This window comes from Stegodyphus dumicola, chromosome 10, assembly GCF_044657685.1.
Source record: "Stegodyphus dumicola isolate Sdum_Otavi_A_Nest chromosome 10, ASM4465768v1".
NCBI classification, from domain to species: Eukaryota; Metazoa; Arthropoda; class Arachnida; order Araneae; family Eresidae; genus Stegodyphus; species Stegodyphus dumicola.
The window spans coordinates 163347695-163366029 of record NC_140777.1 but is presented as its reverse complement, the minus strand read 5'-3'; the positions used below and the strand labels follow the sequence as shown (position 1 = coordinate 163366029).

Genomic DNA, 18335 nt, shown 5'->3' with positions numbered 1-18335 from the left:
TATATATATATATATTTTATTATTATTTATTCAAAAGTTATGCGGTGCTTGAAGTAGGATGTCTTTCCAAAGTTCAACTGAAAAATATGCTCAGTTCAGACACATTTAAAGGAAATAAAATATCAAATCATGCTTGTAAACTAATAAAGCACGGGTATTAAATAAAATGCAGATCACACACACATCCACATTCACACGTTCACACGGTCATTTTTCACTACTAAATGCCATTAAACGTCAGTATTTTCGGTTTGGCATTCTAGAATTTTATGCGCATTTTCTGTGTCATTCTCCCTCTTTCTGAGCTTTTTTTTTAATTCTGTTATATTTTGCTTGTAGGCGTTTGCTTGACAGTTCCTTTTAAGTTTCACATGGTGTTAGCTTTAGATGTCATTTCAACCAAATCTGCTTCATGAGACTTTTCTTCACCTTCTTCCGTGTTGCACAGCTATTTTCAAATGAGTTTCCAACATCAGTTTTTTAAGGTCAAATTCCGAAATACTCATTTGTTTTTTGAATTTAGAATATTGATTGGAAATTTTGTTGTATTTTTTGTATGCTAAACTATTTTACATCAAAATTAAATAACGCATTTCTTTAACTATTCACACCAAAAATGTATCTTTTACGTACAGGAATATTTGATTTTTCTTTATGCATATTAACAAATTTATACTAATATTTATATTTCATGAATATTAAAAAAATTATATTTTCATAAATATTAACCTTTTCTTCTTAACATTTGAATTTGGCTTTTCTGGCTTTTTAATTTTACTAGTTATCATAAAAAAAAATGTGTAATGATTTTAATGAGTCCAGCTAGTGTAATTTCATAAAATTATTGAATATTTCTAATTAGTCATCTCATGATTTAAATGCAATTTTATTTAAATTAATCAGATGCAAAAGTAAGAAAAATATTCTTAAGAACTACGTTTGTTGCTTGAATATCGCTTGGTTTGTTATTGAATATCAGGCAGATTGAATTCGAAAGATAAAAATCTTACCCTTTACAGAATGGCAACACGTCGGACTATGGCAGATAAAAGAATTTTATTTCGGTTGTGGCAACACTTTCCTTTTAAGTAGCATAATTTGTTGACTAAAATTGAAATATTAATATCTACATTTTACATAATGGCAATAATCTCGGGCGTTGAAGATAAAAATGCTTATTTCTGACAGCCAATGCGCTCGCTTTCAAATCGCTTATTTTAGTAAACAAAAAATTCGTACAAAATCTGCAATAACCCCCCCCCCAAAAAAAAAAAATCTGAAATGTTTCAGATTTTTTTTGAAAAATGTTTCAGATTTTAAATTACGTCCAAAGGGGCGTTTTTTAACATTTTGTGTGTTACCTTTCTTTATTAAATATCATGTTCCTCGCACTTAAACCATAAGATCCAGTGCAACAGCAATATCGCAAAATAGTTTTAAAACGAGCATATCTTTAGAATTTCCGATACAGAGACTCACGCGCTGGAGATAAAAATGTTCTTTCTGCACAACGTTGCCATTGCTCGCTTTGAAATCCTTGAGTTTGTTAATCAAAAATTCGTCAAAGTTTTAAAAAATAGGAAATCGATCATAAAACAAATTTCAAATTTCAAATTTGGTCTTCCACATGCTCATATTCGTTGGAGGATTACGTTATTCAAAATTCGATGACTCTATGTACCGTTATTTTATGACAACGTGAGAAATATACATACATTTACGCAGATTTTCATTATTTAATTTCTTCAAATATAATGCAGGACTCTAACATTTTATGGCAACAGTTTGAAAAGTGAACCGACATTTATCCGTCCGACGCAAAATGCCAAAACGAAAGTAATAGTCCTTCGGGACTCAAGTCCCTTTGGACTAAAAAAAAAAAAAAAAAAAAATTACCTCCAAGCTCGCGGAACTGTGTATCGGAAATTCTAAAGATATGCTCATTTAACAATTATTTTGCCATATTGATCTTGAACTGAATTTAATGTTTTAAGTGCGCAGAACGTGATATTAAATAAATAAAAGTAACACACAAAACGTTAAAATAAACCCTTTGGACGTAATTTAAAATCTGAAACCTTTCAGATTTTTCTTCTTATATTTCTTTTAGATAGTATTGTATCTTATTATTGGTAGGGTACGAACTGCGCCAAATTTGATCGAAGATCCCCGTTCCCCTGTTATCTAATCCACGAACTTCGCGACGTTTCCTGTCCCCTATTTCTTTCCCAAGAAGATTGGGTGCTACGAAAAGTCATTTATCGCCATTAATGGGACATTCTATTGAGACTGCAAGCCTTTATTTTCGTTTGTCAATATTGTAAAAATTGTGTATGCAAAACAAATATTAATTTAAATTCTCGCGTGTGCTAAAGTAAAAATAAATTTCTTTTACACTCCTTTTAAAGCTTTATGATGCTTAAAGGAATGATGAGCCAGATCTTTTTTATTCTCTGTAAGAATTAAAAGTTTTTCAAGTTGTAGATTTTAGTCGCTGATCAGTTTTGAATAGTAAAATTGATAGATTAATGACATATATAAAACTGATACATAATCAACCTATCAAATATCGGATTTGTAGCTCACCTTAAATAAGTTTCTTGTTTAGATAAATATTAACAAATCTTCTTAGATAGCAGAATGGTTTTAACTTTCAAATTTACCATTTTAGGTAAACAGTTCTAATTTAATTAAAAAAATTCTCTTTATTAAATCTAAAAATTGGACTTTTTAAGTCGTTCTAAATTCATACTAATATTATTGCAATATATTCCCGTATTAAGCTTTCCATTTTTAATCATTGAAATTATTTTAAGGTTATTTAACTTTGTTACAAACTCCATATTTTAACACTAGAAACGTTTCAATATTTATTCTGTTTTCCACCTGATGTACTTTGGCATACATTTAATTTCTAATACACATTTAATTAACAAATTAATAATTATGAGCGTCAGCAGAATTTTCATAATTAACAAAAAAAAAAAATCAAACTCTCTTATATTCATATCCTGGGATTTTCAATTCCCTTTTAATCCATTCCTTTTTCACATATTGTTGCACTGTACTCAAGTTTTCATGTATGTAGAATTTATATACTTTGTATTGTATTTATGCCAATTTATATTTAAATAATGATAATTTTTACAAATTCTTGCATCACAACTCTAGTTAACAGAAGATGTTTCTAACACCTTGGTAAAGCTTAATCTTCAACATGTAGCTTATTTTCCTTATGTAGCTTATTATTCCATGTAGCTAGTTTCAGGCTGAATTATTTGTAAAATTAATTACTTGATATTATTTGTTAACAAAGATAGTCGCTAAATCACGCTAATAATATTTCTAACTGTTGTAATTTATAATGCAACGAGTTCGTGTGATTTATAATATAATTCATTTATAATTTTTTCAGCAGTATTGAAATTAATAGCAGATACTCATAATAATATACATTTAGATTACAATGATTTAGATTGCCATTGCCTTCTTCACTCATGCTTTTATGCTACATTCCTAATATTTCATAATGGCATACAGGTAAGTTTAACTCATTGACCAAACATGTAAATCTCTAATTCAGCCCACTTTTGTTCTTACGTGTGCTGTATCTTCTATTTTCTTTAATATATTGTTTAGCCTAATTACAAAAGGTCTTATGATGAAGCGGAAAAGTCACTAAACATTGGTAGTTCCACCCGAGTTTCTAGTCCCGGTGATCCCCCAGCTCTTTCTTTTCTTTTTGTACTTATTTACTGTGTAAAAATGTAGCATAAAAATTTCAGTTCATGTAGTAAAAATACTTTTTTAATGTATTCTTTAAAAATATTGCAAAAATTTTCACCTTGTCATACCTTTTTACAAATTCCTATAATAAGAAAAAATAAGGAAAGAAATAAACTCGTTTTCGGTGATTGATTCCTCGGTGCAAATTATATGTAACATTTTTCCAAAAGCATAGAGTTTATATGGATATGAATAAATTCAGGATTATTTCTCCATCGAATTTTCTTAACATGCTTATTCCAGAATTTTCTTTTCACCCTGTAGCGCTTAACTCTATGAGTTTTCTAAATCATTCAATTTCTTTAACCATGGCAACTTTGCATACCTTCTGACAAGTAGTTATATTTTTAACCACTGTATTTTAATTCCTGTTGACTATCAGTACATTATTCACTTGTTTCACAAGTGCAACTTTTATTTTATACGCAAAATAGCATTAAAACTTCAGTTATGCGGAGCTCCTGATCGATTGCTTATTTTAGATTGAATGAAATTAAGCTTAATGTGACTGTTAATTAGCTTGTTATTAATTTAATTATACATTTCTAATTAATTATATGTTCAGATATTTCCAAGTATATTAATCAAACTTTTGCATCCCAATTTTTAATTTTTGGTTAAAAAAATAAACTTTTATTTATTGAGAGGCCTGATTGATTATATTAATCTGCAGTATTGTTTATCTAATTCCTTTCTTCGAGATAAATTTTAGAAAAAACTTGTTATCATAATAATTTAAATTTATTTGCAATTTTTACGTCAGTGTTCCAAATGCATAGTAATGTTGTTATAATAGATTTCATGCTAAGCTTTTTTTAAATTTAACTAAATTTAATTTCTGCAAACATTTACATGATTCCTTTAATTAACAAAAAATATTTTTAGCACTCTTTAACACACTTTGATATGGAATAATTTTTTACACTCTATGAAATTTTGCAGTCTAGTTCAGACATCTTGACTATTATTGATGTAATTTATTAAAAATATAATTTGTATGCTTTATAATTATTTAATTAATGATATTATTATAATAAATGAAAGATGTTTGTAATGCTAATATGTATGTTTACCAATACCTTTTATTTTCTTTGTTAGCTCTCGCATTTATTAAGTATTATTCAAGTAATTAGCCTGCTTGTTAGATATTTGTTACTTGTTCTTGTGATATGTAATTCTGTTTATTTATTTTAATTTCCCCCTTGGCTACAATTGGCTTCGAAAAGTTAAATAATAATCCTGTAGCAGCAGGGGGGAAGAAATTTTGATTGGTGCAGTTGGACAACCCTTATTATTATTGTTTATTTTTTAATAATATATGGCGATAAATATTTGGTGGCAACAATTTGAAAAGTGAATCGGACACACAAGTTATACGGACAAAAGTAAACAGACTTATAATACCTCTCGTGGGGGGGGGGGAACAAACTGAAAGTTTTCAGATTTTAAATTACGTCCAAAGGGACTTTTTTTAACATTTTGCCTGTTACCTTTATTTATTAATTATCACGTTCTTCGAACTTAGACCATAAAATTAACTTCAATATCGCAAAATAGTTTTAAATCGAGCATATCTTTAGAATTTCCGATACACAGCTCCGCGCGCTGGAGATAAAAAGGAGTTCCGCACGCTTTAATCGTTGAGTTTGTTAATCAAAAATTCGTTAACGTCTTGCAAAATATGAAATAAATAATGAGACAGATTCCAAATTAAAGCTTCCACGTGCCCATATTCGGGTGGAAAGGTACGTTATTCAAAATTGTATGGCTCTAGGTACCGTTGTTTAATCACAGTGCGAGAAACATACATATATTTATGCAGATTCTTTATTATTTAATTTCTTTAAATGTAATACAGAGCGATAATATTTGGTGTCAACAATTTGAAAAGTGAATCGGACATTTATAGTAAACTAACGCAAAATGCTAAAACGAAAATAATAGTCCTTCAAGGCAAATTGCCCCTTTGGACTAAAAAATGACTTCGTATTAACTTTATTTAGTTAATAAGAAAATAATTAGTTTTAATAGTTGAAAAAGGAAAGTTAAAGAATTTTTAAAAGTAGCTATCATTTTAGAGTATTCACGTTATATGAAGAGGAGGAGGGAGCCAAAAACAATAAGAAAACAGCTTTGCGTATAAACAATACTTCTCGCAAATGTACCTTTACTTTTCTATCTCCAAATCTGCGTAATCTGTACATATGTATTCAATGTGCTGAAGCCTGCTGTGGTAGTCATATCTAAAAGCACAGTTTTATAGCCTGTCCAACCTATAAATCTGAATATGAAAATACAAGTGTAAAAAAAAAAAAAAAATCAAAGACGAGGGAAAAAATATCCGACAATGCCTACAAAAAGACGGAGCTATCTTTGGAAATGCCATAAAACAATACATAGTGATGAAATTTTATTCCTGAAATATTTCTTAAAGTGCCTTATAAAACGTGCATCACGTTAAAAGAAATCCCACAAGGAAGGTTGAATCAATTTTATTTTAAAGCATGACTGTAAAAGGGAAATGCCAAAAATACGTAAAAGCTTTTAAAATGTGAGAAATGTGTGACTAACTAAACACGTTGATTTTCCTCCTTGGGGAGGTTATACTGACCCCTTCTCAATTTACGTTTTTCTGGATGACCCCTTTTTTTTAGTTTTTGTATGTTTTTTAAAGGAACTTCCTATTTGAATTTTGCAGCGGAAATCTGAATTCGTCAGATACCTCTTTTATAACAGTTATTTTGATCAGGCCAGGAAATTCATTTACGTTGATTGGCACTATTGAGCAATCGATAATTATTTCCGCTGACATCGGCGATTTTAATTACTGCTCTTCCAATTTCACTTTGTAATTGCTTCATTTATTTTTCTAATTGCGATGCAAAATTGGATATTTCTAGAGAAAGAAGAAGACCACTTAATGAATTTATTAAGTACAGAACACAGCACAGATGAGATTATCCCGACTAAAATCTAGGTTCTGACAGAACTAGAATGACGATAGACTCAATAATTTAAATTCTATTTCACACCCCTCTTCAGAGCTCGGATGAAATTATCAGTTATGGTTTTCAGTAATTTTAATTGTGATGCATAAATCAATGATTTAATGACTTCATGAGAAAAGTGCTTTCCTTTTGACTCTGATTATCTCTTTTGTAGCTTTAAAGTAATCGGAAAAGCATACAGCAAACGGATAATCATTTATATTATAAGCACATACGGGTTATGAGTCTAAAGGAAGTAATGCTTTCGTGGATAGCTTTTTACTGGGAAATGGGTCATATTCTCGTTACAAATGGGGGAAAAACACGAAAAATCTCATATAACCAGGCATCTACTAGGATCTGAACCACAGTGTTCAACGTTTTTACCCCTCGACCAATGCAAGACCCTATGACAAGAGAAATCCATTATATAAAATATATTATAAATATTTTTTCAGTTATTTCCGTATGATTAAACAATTTACAAAATTTTATTGAAGTAAATTATCGTATTTCTTCGATATTACCATATTTCCTCCCGACTTCCTCTTTTCTTTTACCAATTTTATCTTCCGAAAATCCAGAAGGGAAATTTATGCGAATAATTCAGTTTCCAAAGGACGCGGTTACAGAAAGAATATAACAAAACAAAAGTACTCGCAAATAAATTATAGGTAACAAATACAATATTATGTTTTACAGTGAGAATACAATAGTCATATTAACATTACGATATCTATGATATATTTATTTCTATTTTCTTGTAATTAGAATTTTACACGTTCTTATTATGGCCTCTGCTACTCTTTGTGCCTCGAATCATCCACGAGGAATAAGAGAAGGTGAAAGCTCAGTCGACTCAGCAAAATCGTAGACTGAATGATTCGCTGTAACTGGTAAGTTCTTGTATCAGGTTGACATAAAGTTCAACATTTAGAATGGAAAGGTTCGGCGTGACTTTCGCATGAAGTCTGCGAGTAAAGCGAAAATAATGTTTACACGACACTCGGTCAGTGATACGAAAACAATCATTACGTGGGCGAATCCATTTTAAAATTAATGGGTGCTCATTCTCTGAATGCACTGAGGAAGGTGGAAATTAAGCGAATATTTTTCACAACCTGGCGCTAAAAAGCTAAGATTAATACTCGAAGAAATATTGTATTTTAGTATAAACACTCTATGAGATCACTGAACCGTTTTCATTTAATTATATAGAAACCATTAGGCATTTTATTTCGGAGCAGGAATCGTGGAAAATATGCAATGTTCTCGCAGGGATTCGAATTCAGGACCTCCCGATGTTGGACGTGTTTCAAATTACAAGAAAGGAGGGAAAAACGTGACAAACACAGTTCATATATTTCAATTATCTGGAATTTGTATGGGATGCATTTCAGTCTTATGTAAAATCAATCCCTTTACCTACTGTATATTTACATACTCGATGTATGCCTATTGATACACTGCATGTTTATTTACTAATTATGTGTCCATCCATCTACTAAATATAAAATTAACAACTAACTATACGCCACCTTCTATAATTGAATGCATATTTTCTTATTACGTGTATATTCTGCTATTTCACATCCCGATTAAATTTTACCTTCTGTTTTGCAAAACTTGCTTTTTCATTTGAAGGCGTTATAAAACAAAAAACTTCCCCTCCTCTTCAAACAAAAACTAATATACATTCTCTGGATCGTTACTATCAAGATAAAAATGAAGTTACATCTTAAAGAAAATAATCTACGGTTATAGTTGGAAACTAGTCCTACATGCCATACGTTTTCTGCTAAAGATAATTGAATTGAGCTGTTTTTAATTTTCTGTTACCTTGTAGATATACAATATTATTCATTTTGAAAATGGCCATAACATTGAATAATTGATTCTTCTACTGAATCCAAAAATATATAAGAAATCATTCCGGTTTGATCCAGAACGAAGATACCGACGGCATATCACTCTTAGAAAACTGAAATAAAAATATCAACTGATTTCAAGTAATCCTCTTCTCCTTTCGGGTAAACAAGATACACTCAATAGACCGGCTTAACGCATATAGAAAAACAAACATCAAAATGCCATAAGAAAACATAGCATATAGAAAAACAAACATCAAAATACCGTAAGAAAATATTCAAAAGAAAATTTTATAAATAAGGAATCCATCTTTTACATTCCATTCAACAATTTTTGACTAGTATACTTTGAGATAACCATGATCAAACTGCCATAAAAAATATGAAGTTTATTTCTCAACTGCTTATTAACTATAGGTATTTACTATAGAAGAATCGTATTCTTTTTAAATTGATTAAAATCTTTCAATTATATTCTGTCAAGTAGGTTACGGCACGAAACGTAAAATTTTAGTTTTTTCCCTGCGTAAAAATTTGGGTTTTCTTCATTATCGTGGAGGAAAATAACTACTTGACTCATATTCATCAATATTTCATAATGCTTTTGACAGGATTTCTGGTAACTGAATGGGCAAAATCATAAAATTGGGTATTTTTGCCTACGACTAACTTTTCAGCAGATTAGTATGACCTTCACGATACTTTTCGCAATTTTTTGCTCAAATATGAAGGCCGCAGAAGATAAAACTGTCGAACACCAACTATTTTTCCTGCTCGATTTTCAGAAGACAGGCTAGTTGCAACAAGTTCTCTATTATCCTCACATAAAAACAGATATTTCGTATTCCTCGTAAAGCACATAACCTGCATATTTTGCTGCAATCATTCAACATACTTCCGCGCGTGAAAGTAGCTAACGTCATACTTTCATGCGTGAGGTAAATTGGTTTATATCATTACAGCAAAGCCTTCAGCCTAAGAGAAGGGGTGCCTCCCTGGAGGACTTTCTAAGGGAAACTGGTTAGTATACACTTTACACATGGAGGAAATCGCCAAAACGCCCATGCAGCCAGCCCGTTCGCGGGATTCGAACCTCGGACCAAACTAGCAGTGTTCAGCGACTTTACCGCTCGGCCGCTGGCGAGCGGTAAACACAGGAATACACTAAAAAGGTATATGTGCAATACCTGTTTCAGTATTCGTTTCTTCAAGAAACGCAGTGGTGCTTTCTAAGTATGTCTTGTTGCTTTGCCTTGCAGTTTCATTCTTTGAAAGTCACTGGGATAAAGAAATGGAATTTTTTCTGAAATTTTGGATGTAAAACGTTCTTGATAGTACGAGTTGATTTTAAATTTTTTTCCCTCTTCCTGTTTTTAATTTCCGATTATAAGAGAATCTTGCGACAATCATAAACTCCTTATTGAAACTTTCTTTGCCTTTGCCAGAACCAGGGTTTGTACATTTTTTTTCCTCTCCGCTTTCGATAATAGACTTTTTTGTTGCAGTCATTCAGGATGCTTCATCGAGGGTCATAATGTATTTTTGTTTATCTCTTCCTAAATGGCTTGAGATGCCTTTTATTTTATATCAATCTATGTACATCTAAATTTGATTTAAATCTGTCTATGAGGTCATGAGATAATAAACCAAACGTGAAAATTCTCTTAATTTTGATCACCATTATATACCACGATAGCTAGTGCATTTCCTTGAATAATTATCTGTTTACTGTAATTTAATAATATGCACTACGGTAAGATTATTCTAGGTGTCAAATACAAATTACATGCGGGCCGAATGCACGATCCAGAAACAGCTGATAGGCCAGAAATCTTTTTTAACAAAATGTTTTTATATTGTTAACAAAATAAAAAGTATTTTAAATAAATTTTAAATTTGTTTATTAAATTTTATCAAAAAATGCAAAACAACAAGAATAATATAGCAAAGTAAAAAAATTCAAATATATATTTATTTTCTGTCTCTGGAATCTAAAAGTTTGGTGCCTGCAAGACATTTTACTTGGTTACACTTCGTAATTCAAATATACTGATAGTTACATATTAAAATTTTTAAATTGACAGTTTATTTCAAATAATTCTAAAATGTATAATTAATCATTAAATTAATTTAAATTAAAAATGAAATAATTATGAACACTTTTTAAGTTTTCAGAGAAAATTTCCCAAATGGGTCAAAACTTAAGAACAAATAATAGCAACCTTCTTTCTCTTATTTATAAAATTTTCCTTCGATACATATATTTGTATGTAGATAATTATAAACTTTTTTTTTAATTTCTTATTACAGCTTTACTTGATGGCGTTTCAATTTAAGTTTGTAATCTGGAAGAGAAATTTTCCCCCGCCGATTGTAGATGTTCATCAGTCAATCGTTTTATTTATTTATTTATTTATTTATTTTTAGCCCAAAGAGGTTAGTCCAGAAGGGCTTTTAATTTCGTTTTGGCATTTTGAGTCGATTCACTATAAACTGCGAATCACTTTTCAAATTATTGCAAATACTATCGCCCTATAATATGTTTAAAGGAATTAAATAATGAGGCATCTGCATAAATGTAAGTATGGTTTCTCGCATTGGGATAAAACAACGGTACCTAGAGTCATCTAATTTTGAATAACGTAATGCTCCACCGAATATGGGTATCTAGAAAGCCTAATTTGGAATTTGTTTTATTATCGATTTCACATTTTGTAAAACTTTCTTTGAAAAACTTCTTTTGTAAAAATTTCTGATTAACAAACTCAGCGATTTCAAAGCGATGAATGGCAACAGTGTACGAAAAAAAAATTATCTCCAACGCATGAAACTGTGTATCGGAAATTCTAAAGATATGCTCATTTTAAAATTATTTTGTGATATTGCTGTTAAACTGAATTTTATGGTTTAAATGTGAAGAAGATGATATTTAATAAATAAATGTTAAAAAAACGCCCCTTTGGGCGTAATGTAAAATCTGAAACCTTTCAGATTATTCATTACGCCAACGACTTTACATTACCCAAATTTTTTATTTATTTATTTATTTATCATTTTCAGCAGTAAGAAATAGCCTGTTCACATATAAATTTATTCTAAAGCAAAGCAATTACTTCTGGTGTGCTATTCACGTTTGTTTTTAATTAAAATTGAAATAAATAAACTCGGCCTTCAAATAGCTAAAATATGGAAATTTTGCGACAAATACGTAATTGAAATGTATTCGCGGGCTGTACAAAATTGCTTCGTGGACGGCCAGTTGGATTCTACTGACTTAAGCGATTCAAGAGCGTAAATCGTCTGAAACACTTAATGTATTGTTCTTTTAGTCCATCGTATCGTGATACGTTAAGATAAACAGCTGAAACATGAGCCTAGATGCAAAGAGTGAGTTTCTTATGTTTCTTTCTAACTGAATGACAGCATTTGTTTGGCACTGGTAAGAAAATCTACAGCGAGACCTAAAGAGGAAGAGATGTAAATTAATCGAGATTATAATTTGATCTCTGTTGCTAATATTTTGTTACGGTGCGGAGAGCGGAAGAAAAAATTCGAAATGAATGTCAGAATTTAAAGTCTTAGTTTATTAATATTTATGATTTACATGATTCATTTAAAGCTTTTGTTGCAAAGAAAGAAGAAAAAAGTAAAGAATGTTTCGGTGAAGGAATAAAAGTGGGGGGGGGGGGAAAGACCGCACTTCTTAAGAAAAACAATTGTTTTAAATTACAGTAAGAAAACTTCAGATTATAGTGTAATATTTAAAAAAGTTTTACATCAAAGTTAAAAAAATCGAAATGTTCCATATTCGGAAATATAAAAACCTTAATAGATTAAAAAGCAGTTGCAATTTGAACTTGACACGCAGATTTTTGCTTAACATGTGAAATAGTTTTAAGAGAAGCAATTATGACAGACTTGTTAGTTTAAGAACTAGTCCCTCTAAACAAAGACATATATCAAAAACCCTGATTTTTAAAATAAGTTGTTCGGATGACAAAATTAACAAGTACAGGAAAAACTGTTCTAATATTATTCGCTCGTAAATTTACACCCCATTGGAATTCTTGCACTTCTTTAATAATAAAAAGAATTTATTGTTCATACATAAAAGATATACATGCTTTGTTTTGTTTAAAATGATAGTTGTATCATTTTAAAATACATCAATATTATTTATTTATAAAAAGTTTCACTATTCTATTAAAGTTAAAATTAAAATTAAATCTATTTATTCTGTCGATCAAGTTTAAGAAAGGGTTACATTACAGCATCAGTATAGTTTACTTATGAAAAATTTCAAAAATTTCCCGGCATGAAAAAATTAGCGTATTAACATCTCGAGTTGTGTTCTCGTGACAGAAAACAATCTGCAAAAATCTGATGTAAAGAACCACACACCTTTTTTCCTTGTACGGCCTATTAAATTATACACATTTTATGCTGCACTTTAAACTTATTTCCTGGAATTATTCTAATTTAATTAACCGATCGTTCAAGACAAGTTGAAAATAACATAAAAAATTACAAATTTTGATATCAAATACAATGCTTAATTTTTGTCGAACATCTTGTATTTTTATTTTTTCGCAACATGTATGAAACTTTTCCAGATATAAGTATAGGAACCGGAAGACGGCATTAAAAGTCAAATTTCGTTATTTATCCATTTTTTTTTTTTAAATTTGACATTGCCCAAAAAATAAATATTTTTGTCAAACATTTAAACCATTTCTGTAATTGGAAGTATATAACTACGAACAGCGACTGCGAAAATAAAACCCGGGTAAGGACGTTTAAGCTGGGTAAGGGAAGTGGTACTGCTGATTGCAATAAAAAAGGGAGGTGCATAACTAGATGTTATAGCAGCCCTATATACAAAATTTCACCGTTCTTCACTGAATCGTATTTGAATTATGCGAGATACATACATAAATACGTACAGAGGTTGCGAAAAAAAATCTATTTTACAACCCGTTTTGGAGCACAGAGTCCTTTATTCTATTCGTACGTACAAACATTACGGAGGAAAAAAAAAAAAAAAGTCAAAATTGTTTCGGCTACGGTAAAAACTGATATTTCCTTTGGAATCTGTTAACTGAAATTTTTTGCGATTATAACACTTCCTTTACTTCGTACAAGAAAGGGGGGAAGGAGATTTTTCTAGAAAAATATAGATGGAGTTTATTCTGATTTTCTAAGGAGTTATTTTATTGTATTTCGGCGGCTCTCTTTGTTAAATATTTGGTCAAATTTGTAGAGCTAAGTTTTTTTCATACTAATTATATTTTGTTAACATTATTTTAATCGCTTATGTTTTATATTTGAACCATTCGATTCAAAACTATATATGAGTCAGATTTATAATTGTTCTAATAGCTTGCTGTTTATCTGTAACTGCAGTTATATGCTCCTGGGTTTGTACTGCGAAGTATCACTATATTATAATTCGGCCTATTTTTTCCAAGAACTATCAAATAAATAGCTGTAAAATGAAATAGAAAAAAATTATATAATTTTGGTTGTATCTATTGTGTGGCACATGTGCTTTCATTGTCATCTAAGACACAGCCCATTTGTTTCACCAGATCGTTTTCTACGAGGCTTGCGATAAATATTTTCTTAAAATGGTAATTCTTTCTGATTGGCCAGGACTGAAAGCAATAAGCAGCTCGGAAGAGGTCGTTTCCAAGATTTGTGTTTAAATGCAGATAATTTCTTTTCTTTCAACAACAATAGAACGTAATCCATATATGCAGGCATGTTTTGAGTTTTTACATCGATCAAATTGAAGATATTAAATTTTGAAATAATATGAAAACAACTGAAAACCATTGAACTTACGAATTAGTTTTTAAATACGGTACTTCTAAACAAGATAATGTTAATTTTAAAATTTTTAATTCCCGAATATAATGTCAAAACTAAAACTACAAAACTTCATTTTTCTCCGAATTAAGCGTTTATATTCCTTTTACATTGACTACATTCTCCAAGGTAAAATTTTGAATTTAATATCTTTTTTGGACGGAAAGATCATGTTGCAAAAGTGATAGGACACTTATTATTCTATTAAATAAAAATCAAAAGGTATTTCTTAAAATTTTACGAGTATTTTAATGGATTATTATTAGATTTCAAGAACACTGTTTATATTTTGCATGGTTTAATAATTTGTAAAACATTTTTTTTAAATTATTTCTTCCTAATTCTCCTTTTTAAGGGGGTATTATTTTCAAAATTATACTCTGCTTCTTGCGAAATAATTCTATAAATTTCAAATCCTGGACCTTGAGGTCGTATTTTGAATACTTCGAAAATATTAACAGCAGCCAAAAATCGCAGATTTCTACCAACGTGTTCAGAATCATTATTTCGATAGAAATTGGAATTACAAGAGTCACTATGAAATTTTCGAGATGCAGCTACTGATACAGGTTAAATTTGCCAAATCTTAGGAATGTTCAGTGTGGTCCCTTCCAACATCACTGCATTTTTAGAGGTGGATTTTAAAGATTGAATTTTTCAAGCCATCCATTTGTTGGAATCGATGAAAAGCATCCTTTTACAATCTCATCAATTTTATCTTCGGAATGAAAACGACAGCTACATAAATTTTGTTTCAGATTAAAAAATAGCCAAACGTCACACACAGGAAGATGAAGGGAACAGGAAGGATGTTCCATTCCTTTAATATGTTTTTGCTCAAGAAACTCGACTGTCAGTCTTGCTGAATGAGAAGATGCGTCATCAAGGTGATGCAAAAGTCCCTTAATTTTCTCTTAAATTCAAAGAACTTCTGGAAGATATTTAGTGAAGTGCCAGTTAGCTGTAAGTGTCATCTGTCCTTCTAACTAAATAGCTTTGCCGAGTTCTACATTGCTAAAGAAACCGGCTTATTTATATATATATACATAGAATTCTAAAGCATGATACAGAACTGTTATGATGATTTAACTGTTATGATAATTTAATAATTTGTGTTTTTAATATATACATTTATGAACTAAAACTAAATATTTAACAACTAAATAAAAGGCTGACCGTGTTCCCTCCTGAAACTACAAAATCCTCCCTAGTTGAGAGCCTCTACTCTAAATAGATGAATTTCGGCTTTGGCATAAAAACATGTTTTCGAGCATTTTCATGGTATGCTGAAACGCTGAAACCATTACTGAATATTTTTAATCCTAGCGATGATTTTAAATACGCAAAAGGCGCCACTTAATTTTTTATAAACTCAGTATTTAAATAAATTTCATTCTTAATATTTATTGTACAGCTAAATCATTTTTCTATTTGAACATTGCACTGTTACTACTTTTATATCACATGCATTGTTCTTTATAAAAAATATAGTAACATAAAAAGGAGGCTGAACTTTAAATATACACACTAATTGTTGAATTCCCTAAGAATCTGAATATCTTGCGCTTCATTCTTAAGTCTGTAAACACCACGCATCCCATTAAAATTATTTCCAAAGCACGTGACATTACACGTGTTTATGTTTACAACCCATGCCTTCGAGGAATTTAGTCGCCAAAAATAAATGTACAGAGTTTAGAGCCTTTTAAAAAATCAAATCTCGGGAAACTTCGGGAATATCGAACTACTTACTCTCCGTTCGAACGCAGCGCCACCTCCTAAAAAACATAAACAAAAACAAAAATGAATCAAACCCTCCACCTACCGCCATGACAGCAGGGTGTCTGTGATGATGTCCGTCAAGCCTCTCCGCGGTCCTACAAATGAACTGCCGCCGCTCTTCCAACTGGGCCAAGTTTTCAATCAAACTGAGTGCGGAGTCATTTTCTCCCCCTCCCTATAGTCTGAAATGGTATTTCGCGTCTTCGGGTCAGTAGGGCGTAGTCGTGACGTCAGTATAGGTGTGGCTTGCGAAGCATGTTCCCCTCGCCATTAAAAGAGGTGATTGTTTTGGTCTGTTTTCCCTCCGGAGGATCCCCCATTATATTACATTAATTATTCTATTCACTCATGTTATTTTCCTGGCTCGAAAATGCTTACATAATACTAAATAGTAATTGCAGTCTTCACAGACTATAAATCTAAAAACAGTTGTTTTCGTGCTAAAATGATGAAGTCATTTTTAAGTCTAAACCATTAGCCAGATGATAAAGTGAAACACAATTATTTTTGGATCTAAGTAATGACTGCAGTTTTTGCAAACGCGGGAAAGGGGAAAAAAAAAAAAAAACTATAATCTAAAACCCTCAAAATATTACTAATTTAAAAAAGAATTTACCTTTAAAAAATAAGTAAAAAATATAAAAAAATCTGAAAGGTTTCAGATTTTAAATTACGACCAAAGGGGCATTTTTTAAAACGTTTTGTGTGTTACCTTTATTTATTAAATATCATGTTCTTTGCACTTAAACCATAAAATTCAGTTCAACAGCAACGTTGCAAAATAATTTTAAAATGAACATATCTTTAGATTTTTCGATAGACAGTTCCGCACGCTGGAGATAAAAAATTTACCTCCTCCCCCGTACAGTGTTGCCATTGCTCGCTTTGAAATCGTTGAGTATGTTAATGAAAAATTCGTTAAAGTTTTACAAAATATGAAATCTATAATAAAACAAATTCCAAATTTCAAATTTGGGCTTTCAGATGCTCATATTCACAGTAGGATTACGTCCTTTATAACTGGATTGCTCTAGGTACCGTTGTTTTACCACAATGCCAGAAACATATACATTTACGCAGATTCTTTATTATTGAATTTCTTCAAATATAATACAGGGCGATAGTATTTGATGGCAACGATTTGAAAAGTGATACAGCCATTTAAAATTTTGAACGTAAAATCGCAAAACGAAAACAATATTCCTTCAGAAACAAAACCCCTTTGGACTAAAAATTAATTTTTAAAAGAATTTGAGTGTTCAGATTTTTACGATCGTCCAAAAGGGTCTTTTAGTATATTAAGTTTAATGCGGTTTATCATAGAGATTATCGATAGAGATGGCCCAAGTGTAATAGCGAAATATTTTATAGGATTTTAGACAGGAGTTTAGATGAAAATGCATTAACATGGGAACGTTATATATCTTCTGTATATTTAAAAAGTGAAAAAAGTATGGAATGTGATTCTATAAAAATATTTAATGCTTTTAATTAGATATATCACGAATTAATTTCATTTTTATTTAAATCAATCAGATTAAAAAGTAAAAAATAATATGCAGTTTTAAAATATGCATATATTGCTTTTAAATAATTAAGTTTGTTAATTAACAGACTACCTTTCTCGAATGGCAACACACGCGAACTGAAAGTGAAGCAATGCAAAATCGTATTTCTAGACTAAATTGCCCTTTTGGACTAAAAAATTAGGCAACATTCTTTACTCTTCATCGGAGATCGGAGATCATCATTCGTTAAGTGGTTGTTTGACCCGAGGGCCTTTACTACTACATGTTTATCAATCCCCTAAGGACCTGTAAAAGTTCGTTAAATTCCATAAACTGGAAAAGTCCTGTGCACTCGTAATAAAAGTGCAAAGTCTTCAGTATGCTCTTTAAGAATGAAAACTAATATCTGCTATTGCCAAATCATGAATCATTATATTAAATTAAATTAAAATATTAAAATTCAGTTGATAAAGGATTTCAGTTTTAAATCTCTGGCGTTTGTTTCTGTATTTCTTTTTTGAAGTAAACTACTATAA

General features: G+C 30.6%; 1 protein-coding gene and 1 long non-coding RNA gene across 2 annotated transcripts in view; one reads left to right on the top strand and one right to left on the bottom strand.

Moving 5' to 3' along the window:
- Positions 1–16470, bottom strand: part of Pka-R1 (protein kinase, cAMP-dependent, regulatory subunit type 1) — a 225419-nt gene extending 208949 nt beyond the window's left edge. The window contains exon 1 of the mRNA XM_035355089.2: positions 16335–16470. Within this exon, the coding sequence (XP_035210980.1) occupies positions 16335–16340 (6 nt within the window). The 5' untranslated portion in view covers positions 16341–16470. The remainder of the gene's footprint in view (positions 1–16334) is intronic.
- The window catches only part of LOC146995179 (uncharacterized), a 95817-nt gene that overhangs the window by 9279 nt on the left and 68203 nt on the right, over positions 1–18335 (top strand). The gene's annotated exons all lie outside the window — the stretch shown is intronic.